Source organism: Daktulosphaira vitifoliae, unplaced genomic scaffold (assembly GCF_025091365.1).
Source record: "Daktulosphaira vitifoliae isolate Bord-2020 unplaced genomic scaffold, ASM2509136v1 Scaffold_1, whole genome shotgun sequence".
NCBI classification, from domain to species: Eukaryota; Metazoa; Arthropoda; class Insecta; order Hemiptera; family Phylloxeridae; genus Daktulosphaira; species Daktulosphaira vitifoliae.
This window is the reverse complement of record NW_026099572.1, coordinates 74,265,047-74,289,264: the sequence shown is the minus strand read 5'-3', so window position 1 is coordinate 74,289,264 and position 24,218 is coordinate 74,265,047. Positions and strand designations below refer to the sequence as shown.

The following is a 24,218-nucleotide window of genomic DNA, read 5'->3' as shown; positions in this document are numbered from 1 at the left end:
TCCACTGTCGATCTCATTAGTGTTGACGACAATACTAGTTTGTGTGGTCCGACGTTCGGTAGATAGGACAGGTCAGGGGATGCAGCACCGCAAGACACGTCGGCGACTATATAAACCACTTCATCAGTGACTCACATCCGCCGCACGTGTTGTCGAGATATACCCGCGCCTTATATTGTACATCTGTATTATTTGCATATTTCAGTATTTTTAATATTATTACTGTTATTAAAATAAAACAAACTGACACCACAGTTATACCAAATTTCAATCACGGTTTACGTTTATTATTAATCTTTATATACCGTATCAACTTTTGGCTCCCCGCAGAGGTTATCAACCCGGTGCAGTGTTAATAAAAGAGTCAGCTAGCATTTATTTGACCACTGCTTACTGAAAAAAATTAATTTGAAGTATTCTACCGCTTTAGTAAATTTTGAGTAATTGTTGAAGTCCACTGTTACACTACATTTAAGTATAGCGTATCATAGTTGTAGGCAGCTATCACGTTACGCAATCATAGTTGAAGGTTACGTATAATAACGACTATCACATTGTTGTTATTTCTGAAACGGCCTACGCGTTCGCAAATTTTCTACTATACAATAAGCTTAGTAATTTAAACTCACTTTCTTTGTTTCTAACGGACACAGATAGTTTATTTTTATGAATTTCACTTATTATTAATTAATATTTCAATGTATAATTATTTAAGAAAAGAAAAAGTTCGAATAAAACACCGTGTCCGATTGCTTAGTCAAAAAAATATATATAAATATATATTGTTAACAAAAACAATAATTCCAATTTTTTTATAATTTCTAGTTCGTTTGCCATAGTAATCCGTACTGTTTGTTCACTTAATTAGCTTATATTATAATTTATAGAGAAATACATCTAATTTTCGATTACCACAGTACGATCAGATACATTTTGTGGTTAAAAATTACTTTATATATTATTGTTTTTTTACTGTTTTTTTTTTTAATTAAAGATCACAAAAGTTTTCTTCATTTCCGACTAAATTGATTTAGATTACAATCAAAGAAAATCAGTTATTTTTTTCTTAAAACTACCATAACTTTTTAAAAATGAACAAATTAAAATTAATTTTTTTATATTGAAACCTTAGATATTTTCTTTCATTTGACATAATATTTTTGAAAATCTGACTCTAAAACTGCCCGCTGGAGGAATTAAAAAAAACAATTTTTGCACACAAGTTAAGCTTTTTCAATTTTTAAAAATGTTCCGAAAATATTGATAATTTTATTTAATCTTAACATAAAACTTATATAATAAAGTTCATAAGACATAAGAAGTGAAACTTATTTAAATTTTTTTGCATTTTTAAAGTCGAAGAAGTAACTTTAAAATTTGAATTAACTAAAATTGACAATTTTAATAATCGGCGAAAGCGACGAACGGTTGCCGAATCGGTAACACTTGTATCTTTCACGGTTAGGGTACCAGGTTACAATCCACCAGTGGCAATTAATATTTTGCATTTCTTTTTAAGTTAGAAAACTTTTCAAATCATTTGATTTTTATCTCATTTATATTCATTAAATTGAAGAAATATCAAGAAGTAGAACATTAATAAGAAGAAATTTCTTATTAATGTTAATATTATTTTACTATGTGTTTCTTTTTGTGGCTGCGGTTTATTTTTCCAACCTTCAATTAACCTACTTTTTTCAACGATATGTAAAATGATTACAATTCGTATTTAGCTGAAGATATTACCCTCGAAAATTGAAAAAAAATCCCTTAATCAAATAAAAAGTACCTTAAACAGCTTTATCCATACAAACAATCAAAATGATTCACATCTAATATTTTTAATGTATTTATTGTCGAATTACATATGATATGATAAAAGTATTTAACTCCAAAAGTAAATAATTTTACTTTGAAATTTATTAATTTTTTAAAACTATTTGTGTATATTACTAATAGCCCTTAACATTCCAAATTTTTTGGTAACATGTTGCTATATAAATTACAAATCTAAAAAAAAAATTATTTTTAATTTCACCTGAATTTAACAATCGATTTTTACAATTATAATCAAAATTTATAATTCGCTAAATTGAGTAGATCTTTTTAACAACTTATTTTTTATTTGTCTTTTTAGTTAAAGTAAGTCATTAAAATTAATTCAGTTCTGCATATTTCAATTGAAGAATGTTTTTATACACCAAAGGTTACTAGGAAATGATTACTATGATTTATATTTAAGTGATCTATTACGATAAAAATGCAAAAAAATAATGAGCTTTTCTGATAAATACACTGTAAATAGTAATTATAAAATTTGATGACTGCATATTAATCTTAACAATTTCACATTTTCAACAGCAAAAAGTTATGGTAATAAATTTATTTTTTTTTTTTATTATAAACTTGACACGGCCCGTGTCGCTTCGTTATGCACGATGCCCCGCGACTCGTGCCACCTTTATCAGCCGTCGCCCTACTATGAGTATTTGACTGATCAACAACGCATGTTATACGCTACGGTGTAAAGTCCAGCAAATGCCGCACGGCCGACAACGACCCGACGCAAATGATGCGAGAGTCTTCCTCCCGTTGTGAAAGCGACAACGTCGACCAACCGATCCGCACCCGCGCACCGTCGCCTACAACGCTGCTAACCATTTGCCGTCCAAGGATTTCGCCGGAAATCGCGTCGTCGACGCCAGCAAAAGTGCCGCGATATTATGTGAAGATTATTATTACTGTGTTTATCTTTTCGGTTTGTTTTATTTTTATTAAAATAATGTGTTGTCGCTCATTTGATAAATCGGGTCTCTACCCTCAAAACCAGTGTCGACCACATTTTTGCGACGTAAGTCGTGTCAAACTTTCACTTTAAAGGGCAAATAAAGTAGAATAAAGTAATTACTTTAACATATTGAAAATCAATATCAATAATAATTAGAAAACCATAAATTATAAAAACCCAGCACAGGGGGTTCGTGGCACAGTGGTGACGTGGCTAGTTGGATCAAGTATAATGATGTCTGACAGTGATTAAAATCACTATAAAAAAAAAACGTTTCGGTACAAATCTTTAGATTGTGTTTAATTTTAAAAAATTGGTGGAATATTCCAAAAGCTACATGATCTGCTATTTCCTTATTAATATCATGATTATGATAAAGTATGTCGAATGAAAGATGTATATAAATACTACTTCTCATGAAAAAATTGTATTGATCCATACACTTTTCAAAAAGTTAAAAATGTAAAATACAAAATCGAGAATTGTCACACAAAAATAGCATTCGGTAGCCATTATAACCGTGAAGCAAAATAATTTTTTTTTCCATAATAAAGTATATTACACTAGCTTTAATTTAACATATATATAAAAGTGTCAGACTTTCCAGAACACATTCAAAAGTTAAGTGTAAAAGTAAATTTTTTGTGAAAAAATTGTCATTTTGAATCCCCTCTGTAGTCAAGTAAAGGGTCAGATTTATAAAAAAATATATACCGAATGATAGGTAAAGATATCAAGCATCCATGAAAAAAAATAATATTGATTTGTTCATTTTTGAAAAAGTTATAGGAGTTCTAAATAAAAAAAATTGAAAAAATTAGCGATTTTTAAATATATAATTTTTTTGGGGGATTCCCCCATTTACGAGGAACGAGGGAAACTTTTTCAATTTTTCAAGGTAATGTCTTCGACTATATACGTTTTGTGTTCTTTTGACGTACCGTTGAAAGAAATCGGTTCGGTGAGAGCTTAGAAAAAGTGGTAAAAGACAAAAAAAGAAAAAGAAAAACACATCATAGTAAAACCTACTCAGCATCGCATCAAAGCTAAAATAAAAAAAAATTATAAAAATTTACTATTTGACACATGAAGCATTCTTCACATTCAAAATAATCACTTTACACCAAAATATTTAGTGTAAAAATATGTAAAATTAAATTTTCTAAACATATATTCTTCAATCAATTTCAATAAAATTTAAAACAAGTAGCATACTTAAAAGTATTTATATTCTACGTGAGTATAAAAAGTAAATAATATTATTTATATATTTTCATTATCAATAATATTTAATATGTTCATAGATAACAAAGAATAATATAAAGGAATATTGGAGTAACTATAGAATAAATCAATTTTATTAAAATTATAATTTTAATAATTATTAACCATTATTACTATGAATAAGTGGGTTAATAACATATATATCTGAAATAGCAAACACAGCAGAATCCGCCTCATCTGAATTATAAGAATAAAAATATATTCTTCATGACAATTAAATGTAAGTAATAGTGTCTACATATTTTCATTTTCAATAATATTTAATAATTTATTATACACTATTCATAGAATATTCGAGTAATTATAGAATAATTCAATTTCATTATAATTATTAAGCATTTTTTTATGTATAGGTTAATTGATATTATAGATCTGAAACAGTATAACATTTCACACTCCACCTCAAATATATTTTTATACATATCATCAATTTAATCAGAAGTATAAGACTATTTTTATTATCCTGTATTTAATTAACCATGTAAAATAATAATATTATTATTTGATTTTATTAAAATTATTATTGATTTTTTTAGAATACTAGTTATTAATAATACTAGTTAATAAATAAATAAATACTAGTGATTTTAATCACTGTCAGACATCATATTACTTGATCCAACTATGCCACGTCACCACTGTGCCACGACCCTCTTGTTTTATTTAATTTTTTTGAACAAGTAAAAATAATTTTAGACAATTTTTGTAAATGCTTTTTTTGAAGAAAATATTAAAATCTATAATTTATATCTTATACATTTTTACGCTTATTTTGGTAATTTTTGAAATAATGATCAAAACTAAAAAATTATCCTTTTTTTATTTATTTATTTATTCATTCATTTTTATGGACAAATGTTCAATTTACAATATAATTCAATGATAACAATTATATAATATAATATAATACAATGAAAATAATAATATAAACATAATAAAAGTTAAATAGAGTATATGGTAATAATAAATATAATAATAAATAAATTATTGACTATTTCGTACGGACATTAATATATTTATTTGGTCTTTTAACGCATATTTTTTGGTTGTGTGAAGTATATAAAATAAATAATTGTTTCGGGTGCAATAGTTATTAACTTTAAAGTTAAGTTGGCCTTATATGTATGAGTTGTCAATCTTGTTATTTAATAATTTGGCGAGAACGATTTTATATGATATGTTTCTACGAGATTTTAAAGTATCTAAGTTTAACAAATTTCAAATTTGTTCGTACCCAAAGTGAGGAGTTCGTGAGATATTACATTTATAACATATAAATCTTAGGACTTTATTCTGTACTCTTTCCAATTGATCATTCTGTCCTGCATTGTTATGGTCCCAAATTAACGGAGTATATTCTAATAAGGAACGCACTAGAGAGGTATACAAACATTTAAAAGTAAGTGGATAATGAAAATTGGAACAGTTTCTTTTTATCATTCCAAATACTTCTAAGGCTTTATTTATTATCACTGCTACGTGGGCGTTAAATAACAGTTAGAAATCAAATAAGATTCCTAAATCTTTAATTAATGAGGAACGTTGTAGGTTAATGTCACTTAAATTATAGTTAAAATGAAGGGGATTGTGTTTTTTGAAGTAAGTAACAATTTGGCATTTATCTATAAATATCAGTGAAAGGCCATTTGCAAATGCACCACTCGTTAAATGCAATTAAATCATCTTGAAGTTGTTTGATATCATCAATGGAAATTATAGATTTTAGCATCATCAGCAAATAATAGGATGTTGGAATGTATGATGGAGGATACAACATCATTTATTAATAAATTAAATAGGAGAGGGGAAAGATGATCACCTTGTGGTACTCCAGAAATTACTTTTATAGGCATTGATATAAAATTTTTATATTCACAAATTGGATTCATGATCTAACGAGTTAAACTATGATAGAAGGGGGTCTGCAAAGCCTATTTTATGTAGTTTATTGATTAATAAAACGTGGTTAACTCTATCAAAGACTTTTTCGAAATCAGTATAAATGACATCGGTTTGATGATTATTTTCCAATAATTTTGTTATATGATATTTTATGGTTATTAAATGATTCATAAGAAATGATTTATTATTTCTAAATACATGTTTTTGAGATACCAGGATATTTTTAAACATTGGTATAAGCTTATTATTTACTACTTTAGAAAATATTTTTGGTATGATTGAAATTATTGATATGGGACGTTATTTTGATATTAATGATTTATTTCCTTTTTTGAGAATTGGATTGATATATGTAGACTTCCAAAGAGATGGAAATGATTTGCTAGTTGTATTAAGAATATTGCAAAGGAGATTGTTGGTTAGAGTATGAGTAGAATACCAGGAAACAAGGAAACCTGACAGTGGGATGAGAACGTTCAAAAAATCATAGAAAGTAAGAAAAAGCAATTCAAAGTATGGCAATAGAGCAAAAGGAGAGAAGACTGGATGGAGTATAAACGCTTGTACAAAGAAGCCAAGTATGCAGTAAGTAAAGTGAAGTTTAAGAGGTATGATAAGTTCTATGATAGGCTAGAAACAAAGGAAGGCGAGAAAAATATCTATAGAATTGTAAAGGTAAGAGAGAAAAGGTCTAAAGATTATCATTATATAAGGTGTATAAAAAGTGCTGATAATAGGGTACTCTTGAGTGATGATGATGTGAAAAAAGGTGAAAAAATTACTGAATGAGGAGTATCCAAAAGAGACGTTAAAGGATATCTCGTGAATGAGGACTGGTAGATTTAATTAGAGGGAAAGAGGTATCGGAGGCTGTGCCATCAATGAAAAAGAATAAAGCAGTGGGATCAGATGAAGTAGAAGTATGGAAAATATTATACGGTATTGGCATAAGGTGATTGAAGGAACTTTTAAATAAAATTTTATTAAAAAGGAAAATTCCAAATGAATGGAGGAATAGTATTACGGTGCCGATATTTAAAGATTAAGGAGACATACAGGAGTGTGGAAATTATAGAGGCATAAAGCTTATGAGTCAAAGCATGAAAATTTGGGAAAAGGTATGAGAAAAGAGAATAAGAAATGAAACCAGTTTGGATTTATGCCTGGTAAATCAACAATGGAGCCAGTATTTTGTGTGAGGCAATTAATAGAAAAGTTTACGGAAAAGAAGAAAAAGCTCTGTATGGTATTCATAGATTTGGAGAAAGCGTATAACAGAGTGCCGAGAGAGGTTTTAAAGTGGGCATTAATGAGAAAAGGAGTCCCGAAAAGGTACATTATTATATTACAAGATATGTATGATGGCACTTGTACCAGGGTAAAAAGCGTAGGAGGAGTATCAGAAGGTTTTCGCGTAAAAGTAGGAATGCATCAAGGTTCTGCTTTAAGCCCTTAATTATTCTCTATAGTGATGGATGAAATTACTAGAGAAATACAAGGAGAGGTGCCGTGGTGCATGTTTTTTGCTGATGATATAGTGTTAATATGAGAAAATAGGGAGGAAATTAATCAGAGGTATGGAGATCAGCTCTTAAAGAAAAAGGGTTTAAGAATAAGTAGAAGTAAAACAGAGTATATAGAGTACGAGTTTGACAAAGGAGAAGTCGAGGTAGGTGAAATGAGGAGTGCAATGACAATAATTAAGAATATGATAGGAGAAATGGAAAGATTTAAGTATTTAGGATCAGTTGTGTAAATGAGTAGTGATATTAAGGAAGATGTAAGACACAGGATTAAGTGCGGGTGGTTGAAGTGGAGAGAAGCGTCTGGCGTCTTATGCGATAAAAAATTCCAATGAGGCTGAAAGGTAAATTCTACAAGACTGTAGCGAGACCAGCTATGATGTATGGTTCAGAGTGTTGGGTGGTTGATAAGAAAGTAGAGCAGAGAATGAGTGTAGCAGAGATGAGAATGCTTAGATAGATGAGTGGAGTGACTAGAGAAGATAAGATAAGAAATTAGCATATTAGAGGGAGTATAGGTGTAGCACAATCGTGGATAAGATGAGAGAAAATAGACTTAGATGGTTTGGTCATGTTATGAGAAGAGAAGAGTCGGAAGCCGTAAGAACAGTTGTAGAAATGAATGTTGAAGGAAGAAGAGGTAGAAGAAGACCAAAAAAGAGATGCAGAGATGTTATTGAATGTGATATGAGGACATCTGATGTGAGCGTAGAGGATGTGGTTATCGTGTCAAGTGGAAGTTTAAGATAAGGGTGGCCGACCCCAAGTAGTTGGGATTAAGGCTATGAAGAAGAAGAAAATAGTAATTTGTAACGTTGCAAAAAGTATCTGATTATTTTTTTTTGTCTATTTGTATATATATATATTTGTGTTGAGCCGAATGCGTACTGCGACGGCGTTTATCAGTTAAATAATCATGATAAGGTGTTGTGATTTGTTTGTGCGCGTGCGAGATAGTCAGCTGTGTACTACTTTAGACTGGTTCATGGACGGCATTTATGTGTACATTCACCCTGCTCCTTTCCTATCTTAAACGTCATTTGCACTGCTCACCGCATACATTGTTGCCTTATGATTCAAATTGTTCTTAGTAATTTTCGGCATTGGGTATTTAATTTTTTTTTTTACCCCTACTCTAAAGGTTAACCGTGTTAATTTTATTACCGTGTAAATATTTTATTGAATAGCGTCAGCTAATTTGATTTACAATATTTAATTTTTTTTACATCCTACTGTGGTCCGACAATACAGTGTCTCGCCCAGTGGGTTGGTGACCCTTTCTTTTCAATGTGCCATGAAAGTTATAAATTTTTCGCTGCGGCCAAATGGTTTCACTTTTTTTTTTAATTATTGTAACCTTTCAAATTCATAAACAATAATGAAAAAATATATATTATAATAGAGAATACATTTTAACATAAAAAGAAAAAAAGAACGCTCAAAACATTAAGATTACTAAAATAAATACGATACCCAGTTACGGATGAGACTCATCCTAATACAGGGATCTCGTCCCCGGAATTGGACGATGCCTTGCAAAAGTTAATACATATTAAAAAAAAATATCACACACGAAAAAAATTGCCTGTACGTACACAGCAAAGTACCACTACGGTGGTTTTTAGTGAAGAGAGAGTCAATCTTTTTGTCAAAAAAATTATTGTGGGCCGCCCTAGAACTGCCGTGAGTCATTACATCAGGATGGCCTACGCCATCTTAATAATTCACACCACCACGTTGTGAATCAGCCTGAAAATAATCAACAGCTGATTCGCAATGTGGTGTGGCCCGCTCCCGTTAACCGAATCCCAGAGTGGGAACAGTTAGGGAGGACTGCCAAAATAACTAACAAGACATAAAAACATAACACAAAAATAAGAACCTAAGGCACAGGCCTAAACCAGCGCCTCAGGTTCTCCTGTGCACGGCGGCGTGACTGCCTCTGTCTCAGGCGTTCCGCTTCCTCCTTCTTTAATAAGACGGATTCGGCGAACGCCTGAAGGAGCCCTCGATTCCTAAACAACAGGTCTACCATGGACCCGACTCGGAACATGGACCCTAGTCGAGACTCCAAAGAGTCCCGCTCCTGGGCTCACGCCTCGCACCGGTAGAGGGTGTGAAGAGCGCTATCAGCCTCTCCCGGGCGATCCGAACAATGGTCGCACGTCAGCGCGGCTGCTTTACGAATACGGTGCAAGTACTCGTTAAAGCAGCCGTATCCGGACATCACTTAAGTGAGACGATATGTCATCTCAAAGTGAGTCCGGTCCACCCACCTGTCCAGTCGGTCGGGTCCCATGAGGGACCTGGTCCACTCGCCTCTCGTCGTTTCCTCTGAGAGGCGAGTCCGCCACCGGAGCATGGTCAACTGCCTGAGCGCTAGCCAGTCTTCGGGTTCGAGGGACCGGTTGCGTTCTCGGCGGAGCTCATGCCCAGCGGCACGTTCCTCGGCGAGCAGGTCGGTGGGTGGCAGTGCTATACCCGAGGATACCCGCCGCCACTCCGGATACCGTTCGGTACGCCGAAACTATCCGCATCGCCGCCCGCCTATGCACCCTGAGCAGGGCTTCACGGTTTTTGAACGAATACTCAAGAGTATTCGCCCAAACCGGGGACTCGTACAGAAGGACAGAGTGTACGACGCTGACTAAAAGTATGCGCCGCATCTCTCTCGACCCTCCTAGATTGGGTACGAGTCCCGCCAGGCAATTCATGACTTTCTGGCCCAGCTGGGCCGCACAAGTAATGTGTGGCCCGAACTTTAGACGTTTGTCTATGACAAGGCCCAGATAAGTCATGGAGTCTTTAAGCAGTATCTCCACCCCCAGGACGGCAAGCCGTGGAGGAGTGAACTTGTACCTGCCCTTGAACAAGACCGCTTCAGTCTTGTCCAGGGTGAGGCTCAGTCCGCTCCCCTTCTGCTGGATCCAGGCGATGACTGCGCTGAGCGCGCAGTTCGCACGAGATCCAGCCTCCTCGGACGAGGCGCCTTCCGCCACCACTAGGGTCGTACGCGATGTTCCACAGCATAGGCCCGAGAAGTCAGACCTGTTACGGGAGACGTCCCTCAAGGGTCAGTTCTCGGGCCCGCGGCGCTCTCATAAGAGATGACCCGATCGCTAAAGTACGACCGGATCATTTGCCGGAGGTAAGGAGGCACCCGAAACGCGTCCAGATCTATGAGGATGTGTGACCATCGCACGGAGTTGAACGCGTTTCGGATGTCCAGGCTCACCGACACCCCGAAGCCCTGCTCAGTTTTGACCCTGAAAGTTATGTCTTTTTACCATTGATAATAAAAGCTATATACCTTCGAATATCGTCATAAAAAAACAATTTGCTAACTGTATTTGTAATCCCTTATGTATTATACATGTATATTAAACAATAAAAATGTGTTTATATATATAGTATTGGTGATACGCACGAAAATACGGGTACAAAAACCAAAAATAAAACTATACAGGAATAGTGATGCGGGGGTCAGGTGAGCGGGATGGGGTGAATGAATTACGACAGTCTAGTCTCAAGGCCATAAACGACGGAATAACAAATATATAAATAAGCTTACAAACATACATACTGGTGAAATTAATATAAGCGTGTTAAAAATAATTCACAAGAGATGGCTTATACCTATTAAAATACACATTGATAATCGTATTTTTTTGTAAAATTATCGAAAACTAAGTATAAAAGAAAAAATGTTCTTGTCTATACTTCCAACAATAATATTTCTTAAAAAAGTATATTTTCAAAAGTGCAATTAATAATATCAATAATATCTCAAATACGCATTAAAGGTCAAGTAACTTTATTTTAAAAATAATGGAATAATAGCCAGCATAGATTAGAAAAGTAAAAATTATATTATTTCAAAAAAAAAAAAATTAATTAGGACAGCCGTTTTTAACAGCATAGTTGATTAAAAAAGTATATCCATTTTGAGTAGCTTCTTGGATGGTACCTCTACTCCATAGACAATTATTTTCATGTGCATATTTTAAGCAATGAAAATGACCATTTGCAGCAGCAAGTCTTGTTGTACTTTCGTCCCACTCACAACCATTTTCGTGAACATATTTTAAGCAGTCTAAATGGCCATTTGCAGCAGCTGCACTTTTTGTTCCTCTATCCCATTTACATCCATTTTTGTGTGCATACATCAAACATTCAATATTACCACTAGCAGCAGCTTCTCTAGCTGTGCCTTCGTCCCACTTACAACCATTTTCATGAGCATACATTAGACAATCTAAACGTCCATTTGCTGCAGCCGCTCTCGTGGTACCCTCAATCCAAACACTACCATGATTATAAGCATATTTCAGACAATCTAAATTACCATGCGCAGCAGCTGCAACTATTGTATATTTATCCCAAAGATATCTACTTTCATGAGCATATATCAAGCATTCCAAACAGCCACTTGCCGCAGCAGCTCTAGTTGTAAATTCATTCCAAACACATCCATTTTTAAGGGCATATTGTATAATTTCCATATAACAATGTATAGCAGCCATTGAAGTCGTATCTCTGTCCCACTCGCATACATTCATATGTGCATATCTTAAAATATCTAGATTACCCAATACAATAGCATTTCTCGTGATATTATGATTCCATTTACATCCATTTCTATGTGCATATATTAAACATTCTAGATTTCCATTCTCTGCTGCCATTTTAGTCGTATCTTCGTCCCACGGACACCCGTTTTCATGGGCATATTTTAAACATTCTAATTCACCATTAAAAGCAGATGATACTGTTAAATATTTATTCCACGGACATCCATTTTCGTGGGCATATTTCAAACATTCCAATTTACCATTAGAGGCTGCTGCTTCTGTTGTGCTTTCATCCCATGGACATCCTTTTTCATGAGCATATTTTAAACATTCTAACTCACCATTAAAAGCAGCTGCTTGTGTTGTGCCTTTATTCCACAGACATCCATTTCTATGTGCATATATTAAACATTCTAGATTTCCATTCTTTGCTGCCATTCTAGTTGTATCTTCGTCCCATGGACACTCGTTTTCATGGGCATATTTTAAACATTCTAATTTACCATTAGATGCTGCTGCTATAGTTGTACATTCATCCCACGGACATTTATTTTCATATGCATATATTAAACATTGTAATTTACCATTATAAGCAGCTGCTATATTTGTACTTTCATCCCACGGACACCTATTTTCATGGGCATATTTTAGACATTCTATTTCACCATTAGAAGCAGCTGCTTCTGTTGTGCTTTCATCCCACGGACATTTATTTTCATGTGCATATATTAAACATGCTAATTTACCATTAGAAGCAGCTGCTTTTGTTGTGTTTTCATCCCATGGACACCTATTTTCATGAGCATATTTTAGGCATTCTAATTTACTATTAGAAGCTGCTGCCTCTGTTGTGCTTTCATCCCAGGGACATCCTCTTTCATGAGAATATTTTAAACATTCTAATTCACCATTATAAGCAGCTGCTATAGTTGTCCTTTCATCCCACGGACATTTATTTTCGTGTGCATATATTAGACAATCTAATTTACCATTAGAAGCAGCTGCTTTTGTTGTGTTTTCATCCCACGGACATCTATTTTCATGAGCATATTTTAGGCATTCTAATTTACCATTAGAAGCTGCTGCCTCTGTTGTGCTTTCATCCCAGGGACATCCTCTTTCATGAGAATATTTTAAACATTCTAATTTACCATTATAAGCAGCTGCATCTGTTGTGCTTTCATCCCATGGACATTTATTTTCATGTGCATATACTAAACATGCTAATTTACCATTAGAAGCAGCTGCTTCTGTTGTGCTTTCATCCCACGGACATCCATTTTCATGGGCATATTTTAGACATTCTAATTTACCATTAGAAGCTGCTGCTTCTGTTGTTCTTTCATCCCACGGACATCCATTTTCATGAGCATACTTTAAACATTCCAAATTACCATTTGCAGCAGCATCAATAGTTGTATCTTCCTCCCAATCATATCCACTTTTATAAGCATATATTAAATAATTCAAATTTCCATTTGCAGCTGCTTTTCTCGTCATATTGTTTTCAAATTTGTATATTACATCGTCAAAGAAATTTTGAATCGCTGTATGAGGATAATTTTAATTAATTTGTGAATTATAAAAAATTGTATTATTTTCATTGATATGATTGATAGATACAGAATTCTAATTTTTTTAATAGTATTTACATATTAACTGTATATATTTAACCAAATAGTTCAATTACAGTTTAATTAATTTAATGTTTTTAAAATATATAAATAATGATTTAAGATCAATCTATTTCTTTTAAGTAAATATTTTTTCCCATTAATTAAATATCAATCATAAAAAAAATTTAATATTCGCCAATATAAAATATTATTAAATGATATAAATGAGAGATTGTAACTGAACTTAGAAATTGTTTCTTTGTCAGTCACATTTTTAATACACAGATTTTATTAAATAGAGTAAATTAAAATATATTAGATTATAATATATTTAATATTTACACTAGTTATATTATAGAATTTAACTACTTTTAAATTAGAAAAGAGATGATGCTAAAAATTAATATGTAGCTAATAAACCCAGAAGTATATGAAATTACATAAAGTAAAAAAATAAAACGGCAGCATTGTGGGGTAGTGGCACAGTATGGACGTGGCATAGTTGCGACAAATATAAATAATATCTATTAGTGATATCAAATTGGCAATTACATATTTTCTATCATCACTTAGTTCTGATATTATTGCTACTTAGGATAAAATTATACGGAATATAGTTCTAAATATTTCAATTACAGCATCTATTTAGACACCAAAAGTTACATACAAATTACACTAGTTTACAAATAAAAAAAAAAACCAGCACAGGGGGTCGCGGCACAGTGGTGACGTGGTATAGATGGATCAAGTATAATGATATCTGACAGTGATTAAAATCACTATAAAAAAAAACGCTTCGATGCAAATCTTTAGATACTGTTTTATTTTAAAAAATTGGTGTATTATTCCAAAAGCTACATGATCTGCTAGTTCATTATTAATATCCTAATTAAGATAAAGTATGTAGAATGAAAAAGGGATTATTAAAAAATATTATTTCTCATAAAATAATAATGTTGATCCATACACTTTTCAATATGTCATAACATTATAAAGTTAAAAATGTCTGTTTTCACCATGAAGATAAAATAAAGTCCGAAATTTTTTTTTACCATAATAAAGTATATTACATTAGATTTAATTTAATATATATATAAAAGTGTCAGACTTTCCGGAACACTTTCAAAATTTAAGTTGAAAAAGTTCTACTTTCTACATGCATTTTTTAGATTTGAACCCCCCTCGTATATAGAGAAATGGTCGGATTTAAAAAAACAGTAAGTCAAATGAAAGATGTATATAAATACTACTCCTCATGAAAAAATTGTACTGATCCATACATTTTTCAAAAAATTATAGCATAATAAAATTAAAAATGTAAAATACAAAATCGAAAATTTTCACACAAAAATAGCATTTGGTAGCCATTTTCACCGTGAAGATAAAATAAAGTCCGAAATTTTTTTTTTGCATAATAAAGAATATTACATTAGCTTTAATTTAAGATATATATAAAAGTGTCAGACCTTCCGGAACATTTTCAAAATTTAAGTTAAAAAAATTAATTTTTTGTGAAAAAGTTGTCATTTTAAATCCCCCCTTGTGGGCAGGTTAAGGGTTAAATTTATGAAAAAAATATACCAAACGAAAGGTAATGATATTACGCATCTATATAAAAAAGAATTATATTGATATGTTTATTTTTGAAAAAGTTATGGCACTTTTAAGTAAAAAAAATTAAAAAAATTTCGAAAATTAGCGATTTTTAAATTCGTAATTTTTTTGGAGGTTTACGGGGAACGAGGGAATTTTTTTCAATTTTTGAGGGTAATGTCTTCGACTAGATACAATTTGTGATCTTTTGACGTATCATTGAAAGAAATTGGTTCGGTGAGAGCTGAGAAAAAGTGATAACAGACACAAAAAAAAAAAAACACATCTTAGTAAAACCAATACCTTCTCCGCTTCGCATCGAAGCTAAAATGTTCTGATCCATGATTTATGATAGTCATTTTTTATGTAAAATCGTCTACTGAGTCCGAAAATGAAGTCCAAAATTCAAAAAGTAGAACAATTTTTACGTTAATGCGAAATTAGCGTTTTTCGTGTGCCGTGAAAAAGTATAATGAAAACACTTTTTCGCGAAAATTTACCACAACCCCACCAAACTGTAAAATTAACTCAATTTAAAAATATTCTAATAAAATTCTATGAAATAACCTTAAGTTATTTAAAAAATCGAAATTTTGTTTTGTAAAGTAATATTGTGAGTAATTTTTCAATATTTTTTTCTATATTTTACAAAATTAAAGCATCGAATTAAAAAACTCTGATATTAGGAAATTAGTTTTATTTTTCAATCGCGCATAACTTCTTCATTTTTTTTATCAATATTACAAAATAATATATAATGTTTTTTTTTATGTATTAGAGTATAATGTCTATTAAGTATATTGTTGATAAATTTATTTTTTATTGGTGTATTTTACGTAAAACTCTGAATTTTTTCTGACATTTTGAAAAAAATGATAAAAATTTTGAAGTAAATTCGTAAATAGCAAACGAGAAAAAAGTCAGATAAAAAATTACTAAAGATAAAAATTATAGGTAATTTAATATTGTTTAATTTTATGTAAAAAAATGAAAATCCGTTGAATGCAATTAAAGATATTTAGAATATAATGAAAACACTTTTTCGCGGCACACGAAAAACGCTAATTTCGCATTAACGTGAAAACTGTTCTACTTTTTGTATTTTGGACTTCATTTTCGGACTCAGTGGACGATTTTACATAAAAAATGACTATCATAAATCATAAGTCAATTTGTTGTAAACTAGTGTTATTAGTATTTCTATTAAAATGATTTATTATATATAAATATAAAAATATTGTAAGAGATTTAAAAAAATGTTGGGCTTAATCTAAAAATATCCACTTTTTTTAAATCTTAATAAAATTTTCTATTTAATGATATCAATTTCAAATTTGCAATTCGAACTAAAAGAAAGGTAAAAAATTCAACTTAAAAGTATCAAAAAAATGGTTTAAACATAACATTTTTAATCCAAACTTTGTATCGATTATTTTTAGCATATTAAAAATCAAAATCAATGTTTAAATGTAATTACTCATTTTATAAATGAGTAGTAATCTCAAAAAAAGAAGCAATGGTAATTAATATGTAATCTAATTACATATTATGAAATTAGCATAAAAACGTGGTTTACAAAGTATAGTTTGGTCTATACTGATTAAAGAAAGTTTAAAGAAAGTCATACGATTTTACTGTGTAATTCAGCATTAAAACGAATTTTATACTCTTATTATTTGTGGTGATATTTAATTAAAAAAACAATAACATAATGAGGTTGCGGAACAGTGTGGACGTGCCACAGTTAAGACTATTATATATGATATCTGACAGTAATTAAAAAAACTATCATAAGAAATGCTTCCATGCAACTCTGTAGATAGTGTTTAATTTTAAGAAATCAGTGGACTATTCCAAAAGCAAAATAAACTCGTATTTCCTTCATTATTCCTAACTAATAGTTCTATGATTTATAAATATAATATATAAATAAATATCTATTATAGTAATTCAATGCAGTATGAAATTTGTTGATATTATTAAACAACACACGCTGGGTACAGTAATATTATTTAAAATAACAGTTTAAAATATATTTTCATATATGTTAATTTTTTAGGCTATTGAGAGCTCTTATGGTTTTTTCTACCGAAATGTTATCTACTCTTTGTTCAGTTATGTGACCATTCATTATGGCAAATCGCTATTTAGTAACTCTTCAAAATACATAGTTTCACTGTATATCAATTTAAGTAACCCATTGCCGTTTACATCTCATTATCTGGGTGATTTTTTAAAAAATCTGAGTGATAAAAATTAAATGAATTTCGATTTTTTTTTCTACCTCAAAAAGAATTGATAAAAATGTATGTAAAAATTGCCAATTGATGGAGGGTTTTGAACCTCGTACCTCAAGCGTGGAAGAATGAAGTGCAAACAACTCAACGACCGTACATCACACACGTTAGTCGATTAAAAGAACAATTGAATCTAGATCGAAAATTCAGAGTCGTTTTTCTAAACGTAGGAAACAAAATATTCAAAATAGTTTAAATTAAATTAAATTTTATTAGATTCATGAAAATTTTACAAAAATTGGTGAACTGATTACCGTGGAAACCCCTAGTAAGGTATTTTAATATAAAAAAATTATAGAAATATACAATCAAAAATTCAAAATATAAAATTCAGAATTTATTAATTCAAAAATAAAATTTTTGTAAATATGGTAGCAATTTTCACCATAAAATCTATCTAAGTTTCAATATTTTATTTTTTCATATTAAAGTATATTACATGAATTTTATTTTAAGATATATATAAAAGTGATTAGTAATTTATTATTATAAAAACAATTTAGAAATTTATAAGTCTCTTTTTTGTAACCCTTTTTTTTGATATATTTCATAATAACTTGCTATTGCAAACAAATTTTAATATTACTAATTAAAACAAATTTTCTAGGTACCTTCGCTTACTAGCTCCAGTGGCAGATTCAAACTATTTCGGAACTATTTTGTGATGGGGTTCAAAAGAAAGTACTCTATTATTTCAAGCCTATTTAAACCCAATGAACTGAAAGGTACAGTAGCACAACAAATCCAAACCACCACACAAAAACTCATAAATATTATTTTTATGCATTAATTTTTGTTATTTTTAACCTATAAATTATTTACCAAGTATAAATACTTAGTAAAAGTTGTGTAAAATAATGAAGTGCTGCGCGACCCAATATTGTTATCAAGCAACGCGCGTATGTACAGCATTGTACATTTAAATTATAAAGTACTTTAACTTTTTTACTATGTTTGACTAACTTTGTTTTTTCGTAATCAGAGTAAAAAACAATTCGAAAAAATTTTCGGGAGCTGAATTCTGTTTATGTCAAAAAAAGAACAAATGAAGTAAAATATATTAAAAATAAAAGTAAATAATATACAAATACAAATTTAAGTCTCCGTATAGAATATGTCGAGACTTATTTTATCTAATAAATTCAAATATTTTAGTCTTTCTTATTTATTTAAATAAAAATACATATTTATTTAAAAATAAAAAACAGTAGTACAGTAGGGTCGTGAACAGTATAGACGTGGCATAGTTGAGACAAGAATAAATGATATCTGACAGTGACTAAAATCACTATCATAAAAAACGTTTCGATACAAATCTGTAGATAGTGTATAATTCTAAGAAATTTGTGGCTTATTCCAAAAGCAAAATTAATACCTATTTTTTGTTCTACTTTTTAATTTGTAGTACATAAAATAAGCATTTTATTATATATACATATATTTAAAAGACGCAGTATTTGCTGGAACACTTTTAAAACTTAAGTTGAAAAGATGAGTTTTGTATTAAAGCTGTTATTTTTAAACCCCCCTATAGGTAAGTAAAAGGTCAGATAATCTTAAAATTTATATCAAATGGAAATACAAAAGGTGCTTACGTAAAAAAAATGATTTTGGTTCCTTCATTTTTCAAAAAGTTATGACAGTATTAAATACCAAAATAACATTTTTTGTTTAAATTTAACAGTAATTTGCACATAGAAGCTAGGTCGCCGGAACAATTTTTTTATCTGATAGTACATTATGTAAGCTTTAATTTAACATATGTTTATAGGATGCAGTATATCCGGAACAGTTTCAAAATTAAGTTAAAAAGTACTAATTTTTATACGTATGTATCAAGTTTTGAACGCTCACTGTATAAAGGAAAAATGTCCAATTTAAATAAAAAGTATATTAAAAGAATGATTATATATATTTTTTCTAAATACAATATATATATTATATATATTGTATTTAGAAAAAAATTTGTGTTGATACAAACATTGTTCGAAATGCTATAGTAATTTAAAATTGAATATCGAAAATTTTAACACAAAAATAGCATTTTTTTAACTACGGCAGCCAATTGCACGTAGAAAATAAGGTGTCAAAACAAATTTTTTGTTTTCAATTTCTATTGTTTAACATAACCTTTAATTTAACATATGTTAAAAGGACTCATTATTTCTCAACATTTTCAAAAATTTAGTTGAAAAAGTTGACTTTTGTGATAAAGTTACTATTTTGAATCCCTTTTTGTGGGCAGGTAAGAGATCAGATTTTCAGATACGAAATGGAAAGAAAATATCTAAGGTTTCAATATAAAAAAACCAGCACAATGGGGTCGTGGCACAGTGGGTATGTGACATAGTTGGGTCCAGTATAGATTTAATATGACAGTGATTAAAATCACTATCGAAAGAAACGCTTCAATGCAAATCTGTAGATGATGTTTAATTTTAAGAAATTGGTGGATAATTACAAAAGCGACATCAACTTCTATTTCATTAATTATACCCAGATTAGTAATTCTTTTAATTATAATATATAATTATTAAAATTAATTGTTTTCAAATTATTATTGATTTTTATTTTTAATATGTTAAAAGTAAACATTTTGAACCTACTTTTTTTTGTCGTTTAAAGTGAAAGTTTTAATAAAAAAAAAAGAATTTATTACCATAACTTTTAGCTCAACTTGGAAGTTTGAAATTGACATTATTAAATAGAAAAAATGGTATTGTTAAGATTAATATGCAATCTGGAAATTTTATAATTACTATTTACAGTAATTTTTTTATTTCATCCATTATTAAATTCAGGTGAAACTTAAAATAATTTTTTTTTTTAGATTTATGATTTATATAGCAGCATGTTACGAAAAAATTTGAAATGTTATAGATGGTAGTAGCACACACAAATAGAGTAAAAAAATTAATAAATTACAAAGTAAAATTATATAATATCGAATCTAATTCGATAGTAAATACTTTAAAAATATTAGAAATGAATGATTTCAAAAGTTTGTATGGATAAAGCTGATTATGCTACTTGTTATTTGATTAATAAATTTTTTTTCAATTTTTAAAGGTATTATTAACAACTAAATACGAATTGTAATCATTTGACGTATCGTTGAAAAAAGTAGGTCTAGTGAAGGTAGGCCAAAAAAAAACGTAGCCACAAAAAGAACCCCATAGTAAAATAATATTAACATGAATATAAATTTCTTCTAATGAGGGGAGACTATAGTGATAGGATCATTTATATTTATTGAAGTTATGGAATATAAATAAGATAATTATCAAATTATTTGAAAATTTTATTCTAACTCAAAAAAAAAAAGCAAAATATAAACGGCCACAAACGGATTTGAACCTCGTACCTTAAGCAAGAAAGACTCAAGTGATACCGATTCGGCAACTGTACGTTGCCTTCATGGTATGATAAAATGGGCTATTTAAGCTAACTCAAATTTAAAAATTACTTTTTCGACTTAAAAAAGCAAAAAATGTTTAATAAATTTAATTTCTTATGTCTTATGAACTTTATTCTATGTCAATTAAATTATATAAAACCCAGTACAGGGGGGTCGCGACACAGTGGTCACGTGGCATAGTTGGATCAAGTATAATGATATCTGACAGTAATTAAAATCACTATAAAAAAAAAAACGCTTCAATGCAAATCTTTAGATAGTGTTTAATTTTAAAAAATTGGTGTATTATTCCAAAAGCTACATGATCTGCTAGTTCCTTATTAATATCTTGATTAAGATATAGTATGTCAAATGAAAAAGAGGTTATTAAAAAATATTTGCCAAATGATAGGTAACGACATCAAGCATCTATAAAAAAAAATTATATTGATATGTTCATTTTGGAAAAAGTTATGGCAGTTTTTAATAAAATAAATTGAAAAGATTTCGAAAATTAGTGATTTTTAAATTTGATTTAATTTTTTTGGAGGTTTCACCCATTTACGGGGAACGAGGAAATTTTTTTCAATATTTGGGGGTAATGTCTTTGACTAGATACGATTTGTGATCTTTTGACGTATTATTGAAAGAAATCCGTTCGGTGAGAGCTGAGAAAACAGACACAAAAAAAAACACATTTTTTTTTTTAATTTTATAGCACATCTAATAAGATTTAATTTGATATATGTTTAAAAGACGCAATATTTCCGGAACATTTTCAAAAATTAAGTTGAAAAAGTTATTTTTTTTTTAAAAGTTACTATTTTAAATCCCCCCAGTGAGCAGAATAAGTGTTAGATTTTCAAAAAAAATTATATCAAATGAAAGGGAAATATCTAAGGTTTCAATTCAAAAAAATATTATTTTTATTTGTTCATTTTTGAAAAAGTTATTGTAGTTTTAAGTACAAAAAGATCCCGATAAAAGGTAAATTTATCGCAAACATTACATTTTTTTTTAATTTTCGACAGCTATTTGCACATAGAAGATAATATGTCAGGACAAATTTTTTTTTTTCATTTGATAATATATAATATAACCTTTGATTTGATATATGTTTAAAGGACGCAGTATTTCCGGAACATTTTCAAAAGTTCAGTTGAAAAAGATCTATTTTTTTTACAATATTTTAAGTTTTGAACGCCCCTTTTATATGGGGAATTTGTCCAATTTTAATAAAAAGTATGTCAAATAAAAGATCTACTTATAATATATTTAGAAAAAAAAAATTGTGCTGATACATACATATTTGGAAAAGTTATAGCATTTTTAAGTTGAAAATTTAAAACACAAAAATAGCGTTTTTTTAACTACGGCAGCCGTTTAAATGTAGAAGATAAAGTGTCTGGGACTAATTTTTTTTCGTGTTTTTATCGAAATTAGTACTTTAGTATTGTTATAGTAATAAAACGTTAGTGAAGTGTGGTTGATACACAGTGTGGACGTGGCTTGAAACAGTTATAGATGAAATTTGACAGTGATTAAAATCAATATTATAAAATACACTTCAATGCACACCTGTACATTGTATATTATTTTCAAAAGAATTTTTCCCTTAATGAATCTATTTGTACAATTAGTAGGTTAGACTCAAAGCTAATTTTCAAAAATAAATGTGAAACGATTAACAAAAAATACATGAACTCATATGAACAATCAATAAAATTAATAAACGTAAATAATGAAAAATAAAATTTACCTTCATTAATTACCAAATAATGTATTATCAACAAAAGTGATATTAATTGCCGATTCTATAACAAAAAAAAAAACAATATTTTAGATTTCAGTCAAGTACTCCAGGTAAAATTAACTACTCACATTCATTTTTTTCGTTAATTTAAGTGTTTAATTCTAAATAACTACTGACATTATTTATTTCTACTTTCATGTTTTTATGCATAAAAAGAGTATTTTAAGTCAATATTAAAAAATATAAAATTATTATTTTTAGTCGAACTATTTATATACATGTAAGAAACCATAGTTAAATCAATATTTCATGAACACTTACTAGATTTAATACAAAAAGGCGAATTATTAATACAAATACAATTTCATTTTTTATTTCATCATTATAATATAAGATCAAACTGTACTTTAGGAATGTAATAATAGTAAAAATAATATTCATAATATAGGCCAGTCAACGAAGGAAAAATGGCGGAAAAAATTCCCAACCAAATTTTTTTTTTTTTAAAGTTGAATTTATTTATTTATTTATTTACTAAATTAACGCCCCAAAGGGCAAGAGTACAGTTAATAAAACTTAAACTAGACATCAATAAATTTAGAGCATACAATTAATTATAAAAACAAACAATATAAGTAAAGATTCTTAACTATATAATTGATATTTTTATTATATCTAAAGAATTAAAAAAGAAATCCACTTTCTGACTAACTTCATTACATTCTAATAATATACGACTGACCGTAGCAAATAGATTATAGTTCTGTTGGACAGGAGAAACATAAAACATCGTTTGAGACCGTAAATGAACTGTAGGAACATTAAAAGGAATAATATCAAGAAATGCTGGACAGTCAATTTTATTATTTAATAAACTATGGATCCAACTAACGTCAAACATCTTCCGCCTAAGATGTATCTTAGGTAATAAGATAAGATAAGATTAGGTAAGATGTAGTCTAAGTATTTTCATACTTAGAATGGTTAGTCCAATATCTGAAGCTACTACATTTAAATCAACTTCATTAATAGCGTATTTTCCTACTTTTACTACTAACATACGTAGTGTAATAGTAGGGTAATATAGAGGATTTTGGCTCCCCCCGCTTCACCCACTCTCCACACCTCATGTGGTGATGGTGAAGAGGTGTGGAGGAGGGGGGAATAAATCCAACGTAAACTAACATAATGCAATGGGAGAGGGAACGTCGAAACCTTTTTTTTTAACACGACCGGCCTACATGCGGACCGCCCCGGAACTACCGTTAGGTATTGCCTCAGGGCGGCCCACGCCGTCTCTAAAACTCACACCACCACGTTGTGAATCAGCCCGAAATTAATCAAGAGCTGATTCACAACGTGGTATGGCCTCCCCCGTAAGCCGGATCCCAAAAGTCGGGATCCGTTGCCCGGGTTGCACCACGTGGAGGTGGGGGCAGGACTTTGCGAAGGGGGCATAAAATAATTCACAAACATATAAGCACACTTATACCT

At 30.1% G+C, this 24,218-nt stretch overlaps 1 protein-coding gene across 1 annotated transcript; it reads right to left on the bottom strand.

The window, feature by feature from the left end:
* Nucleotides 1-4,941: 4,941 nt before the first annotated feature.
* LOC126897836 (uncharacterized) lies at nt 4,942-22,906 on the bottom strand. The gene is made up of 3 exons (XM_050671744.1): nt 22,853-22,906; nt 22,731-22,785; nt 4,942-13,615 (listed from the first exon to the last, which is right to left on the bottom strand). The coding sequence occupies exons 1-3, from the start codon at nt 22,856-22,858 to the stop codon at nt 11,388-11,390; spliced, it is 2,289 nt and encodes a 762-aa protein (XP_050527701.1). The 5' UTR covers nt 22,859-22,906; the 3' UTR covers nt 4,942-11,387.
* Between the last annotated feature and the right edge of the window lie 1,312 nt (nt 22,907-24,218).